The 3,844-nt window shown below is 40.8% G+C and overlaps 1 protein-coding gene across 1 annotated transcript; it reads right to left on the bottom strand.

The window, feature by feature from the left end:
- Positions 1–53: 53 nt before the first annotated feature.
- LOC108510624 (fibronectin type-III domain-containing protein 3A-like) lies at positions 54–3,838 on the bottom strand. The gene is made up of 4 exons (XM_017840287.1): positions 3,673–3,838; positions 2,739–2,794; positions 1,437–1,591; positions 54–1,171 (listed from the first exon to the last, which is right to left on the bottom strand). Exons 1-4 carry the CDS (start codon positions 3,677–3,679, stop codon positions 1,036–1,038), a joined length of 354 nt encoding a protein of 117 aa, XP_017695776.1. The 5' UTR covers positions 3,680–3,838; the 3' UTR covers positions 54–1,035.
- Between the last annotated feature and the right edge of the window lie 6 nt (positions 3,839–3,844).

Raw genomic sequence — 3,844 nt, 5'->3', positions numbered from 1 at the left:
GGATCACACAGGTCCCTGCTGATCCTGCACAGAGCAGGGATGGGATCACACAGGTCCCTGCTGATCCTGCACACAGAGCAGGGATGGGATCACACTGGGATCACACCTGCTGGTCCCAGAGACCCCATTTGTCATCTTCATTTACTTTACAGTTACCCTCTGTCACAGTGGACATATTTTAGTGCTGAAATACACGTGGGATGCAGGATGAAAACTCCAGGTGTTCCCAAATGGTAACAGAATCCCTGACTGGAAATGAGCCTTTTACTAAAAAGACTTCAAGATTCAAATACAGCCAATACTTGTGCAAGAGTACAGATACTAAAATGGGCTGAATCAGCTGCTCAGGCCATAAAATTGTGCTTTTTAGGGTAATTGTTTAATCTCCACAAGATTTGTGCTCATTTCTGTGTGTTTAGTTGGCCTGTATGGAAAACAGCCCCCCAAACCACACATCCTCTGTGCAAGTGGAGCTGTGCTGGGTACTCCACACACTCAGAACATTTCTGCAGCTTAAGAACAGGACTTTGCTTCAGCAAATCTCAAGGCTGCACTGACTCTTCACACGTTCCCTGGCTTGTTTAACCAGCTGGGCTCTCCCTGACCAGTCCCACAGCTCCCTCAGCATTATTTACTGTGTGGTAATTCTCGAACGTCACGTCTCGTTCCCTGGTCACATCTGACTTCCCCCTTCAGCCAGTTCCCCATTCCCTCCTTGCACTGCTGCACTTCACACAAGCTACTCTGCAAATCAAGCTGACAAGTCAGACTTTCAGATCCAATTTCAAGGCTAAGTCATTTCATTTAGCACTGCCTTCAGCCTACAACAATCATCTCACTCCGTCCAATCTTCTTCTAAAGATAGAGAATAACACGGAAAAACTTAAAGTTTGTATTTGAGAAACACAGAGAAAATGGTAAGGAGGAAAATGAGGCGATATTGTAATGAAATTAGAAGGTAAATTGGAACTTAGACAGCAGAACCAGTGTCCACAGCCGTGGTGTTTTTTCAGAGTGTTCCTCGAACTGTTTGGATCACACCTTTTTTCCATGAAGCCACAGTAATTCTGTAATTCCCCCAGCATTAATTATTTCCGTCCCAGCAGCATACCTGGCATGATAATCAGTTGCTGGTCTGAGATCAGGAAGTGTAATTGTTAATTCCTCCCCACTGTGAAAAGGGAAAAACAAACAAAAAGCAGAGTTACAGCTCCTCCTTAAACCTTCGAGGCTCAAAGCTCATTGAAAAGCAAAACCATGTAGAGCACATTTAATTTTCCCACTGTCCACGTAACTCTTTAGTGATATTACTTAAAATTTATTTCATGTGAAGTAGGAAGGTCTGCAAGTCAACAAACAGCTCCTGATAGAGAGATTGCTGATTGGTTAATGGTTTAAACATGGCAATTGTGCTTAAAGGAAGAAACTAAACTTACACATAGACAGATTTAAATTTTCCATTTTTACCACTGTTGGATATTGCTACTTCAAATGTAAATGCTGCTGGACTATGACTATGGCTCTCTCCATTCTGTGAACTAACTGGGAGATTCCAGGACAGAACGGCTGATCTTGCTTGTATATCAGAAACCTATTAAAAGCATAAATAATGCAAGTAAGTTTGCTTTCTGCAAGAAAAGGTTTGTTAGTCAACAACATGGTGTGGCTAGTTTGCCTATGAAGCTCCTCACTGGAGGAATTCTTTACCTTTGTAGTGGAAATATCGAGGCATTATTTGAATTTCAATTATTTCCTCTTTTCAGTTCTAAACCAGCACAGTAAAGGCTTTCCCTTCAATCACCAAACAAGACAGACACATCACACTGGCTCGGGGCAGGGAGAGAAAATTCCTGTGTCACTGTTTGCATCACTCATTTGGAGCAAATTCTCAGCTGTGGAGTCTTGGACACTGCCACCAGATCAGTGCTCAGGCACAGACACCTCATTTTCTTACAACTCCCTCATGTAACATTTAACCACCAAGCCAAGGGACAGCAAGAGGCTCTGATTTCAAGACCGAAATTTCTTGTCTAAGTTTTTTTTTTGCTGCTGGATTCCCACACTCCAAATTCCCTCTGACAAAGGCAACACAGCCCTCTGGTAGCATTAAATACAGATGGCAGAAGCAGCAATGAAAAAATAATAGTGTAACAAACCCCCCTCAAAAACTGGTGTGAAGGAACACAACCTATGTTTGCTGTACAGATAATGCAGAGAAGAGCTCAGTAAACATGCTCAAGGTCAAAACCAGACATTTAAATTAACCTCACCAGACTCCAACTTCCTAAATAAGTCTGTACATACTCAAATATTTGCTCCAATTTCTCTATATAATATAAAAAGAGGATCTATTTTTGTCAGTTTTATTCCCAATATTCTTAAATCCTCTATGCTGAGCAAAGGATGGTTCCAAGAATGGACAGACTTGCAATAGTTTAGCAGGCCCTGGGTTTGCAAGGCACTAAAGCCTTGAATACACTAGAAAACTTCAACAGTGGAATATTCTGGGATTAGAGACTGGGAAACTGAGTCAGAGAGTTTCAGAGAGCTGAGAAATAGTGAATTTCCACAGTGTGGCTGCTCTTTCCCAGCTATGAACTCTGACAACTCAACTATATTTATTTTCTCTATTTAAAAAATAAACCATTAAGGACAAAGAAAAAGGGACCAATAAGACACAAGTTATTTTATACAAAGCACATCCACGGAAAATAATGGGATTTAAGGGTAATACTTACGACTGGTTTGCCAATGCTCAAGTGAGTATCACATTTCTTGGATTCTGTGTCAGATTCTGAAATTTAAATACAAACCAGATTAATCCCAAACCCTGAGAGCAAGCCAGGCTGTTACCAAAAGGCCACCACGAGATGGAGTTGGCCTCATTAGGACTTTAACAATGGTACTTATTGTGCAAAGTTCATTTCCCCTGTTTGTTTTGGCTGCGTGAGGGGGAGAAACATGAACTGTCCAAAACTAACAGTGTTACAAAAACCCTTTTAGTACATCCTGCACAAAGGGGATCTTTTCCTAATCTCAGCGTAAAGGGGTTTTCTTTGACAACAGAAAAAGATTCCTCTGAAAATGAAAGGTGTTAAAAAAAAATGACAATAAGATCTTATCTCTGCTTTTTGTGCTTTCCTGGAATTCCTACGGCAAAACAATCACAATCTGGAAGAAGCCTGACACTGTCTCAAACCAACAGCAAAGGCAATCATACTTGCACAAGGTATTTTAGCAGCCAAAGCTGAAATTACAACTGATCAGTCAGCAGCCTGTGCAGATACTGCTCAAATCTTCTTATTTCTTGAAGTATTAAATAGCATCTACTCAGCCAAAAAGTACCACAAAGAATGACACCACAAATCTTAAGTACCTACAGGTCTTCCTCACTTGGAGTATTGATCAGTCCTGGTCACAAATGGCAGGGAAGTAAAAAGGTTTAAAATTCAATTTTCCTCAGGACTTATTTGATAAATCTCAAATGAAGAAACTTGATATTACTATTATTTGTAGAGCAAAAAAAAATCTAAATGCAGTGAAAAGCGTTTTGGGCTTTATCTAATACAGAACAGCCAAAGAAATTTATAAACTTAGAGCTTATTTTGCAGTGAACTTACAGACCTGTTAGAAAAGAATTCAGATTTCTTTTCCCCTTTCAGTGCAACCTACCTCCCATCTCTGCCTCTGGACTGCCCTTTGTTTTTCCTATCTGCTTCTGCTTTAGTGCTCCTCCTGCCCCTTGCTGTCCCTTCCCATTCCCATTGGGAATTGTGGCATTGGAAGAATTAACAACTTTGTGTGGTGAGGAGGGAGGACTGTTCAGTTTATTGTTGGTGTGACC

The sequence above is a fragment of the Lepidothrix coronata genome, unplaced genomic scaffold, assembly GCF_001604755.1.
Source record: "Lepidothrix coronata isolate B3197 unplaced genomic scaffold, Lepidothrix_coronata-1.0 Scaffold1647, whole genome shotgun sequence".
Classification (NCBI taxonomy): domain Eukaryota; kingdom Metazoa; phylum Chordata; class Aves; order Passeriformes; family Pipridae; genus Lepidothrix; species Lepidothrix coronata.
The sequence above is the reverse complement of the archived record's forward strand: the minus strand, read 5'-3'. Positions and strand labels throughout refer to the sequence as shown.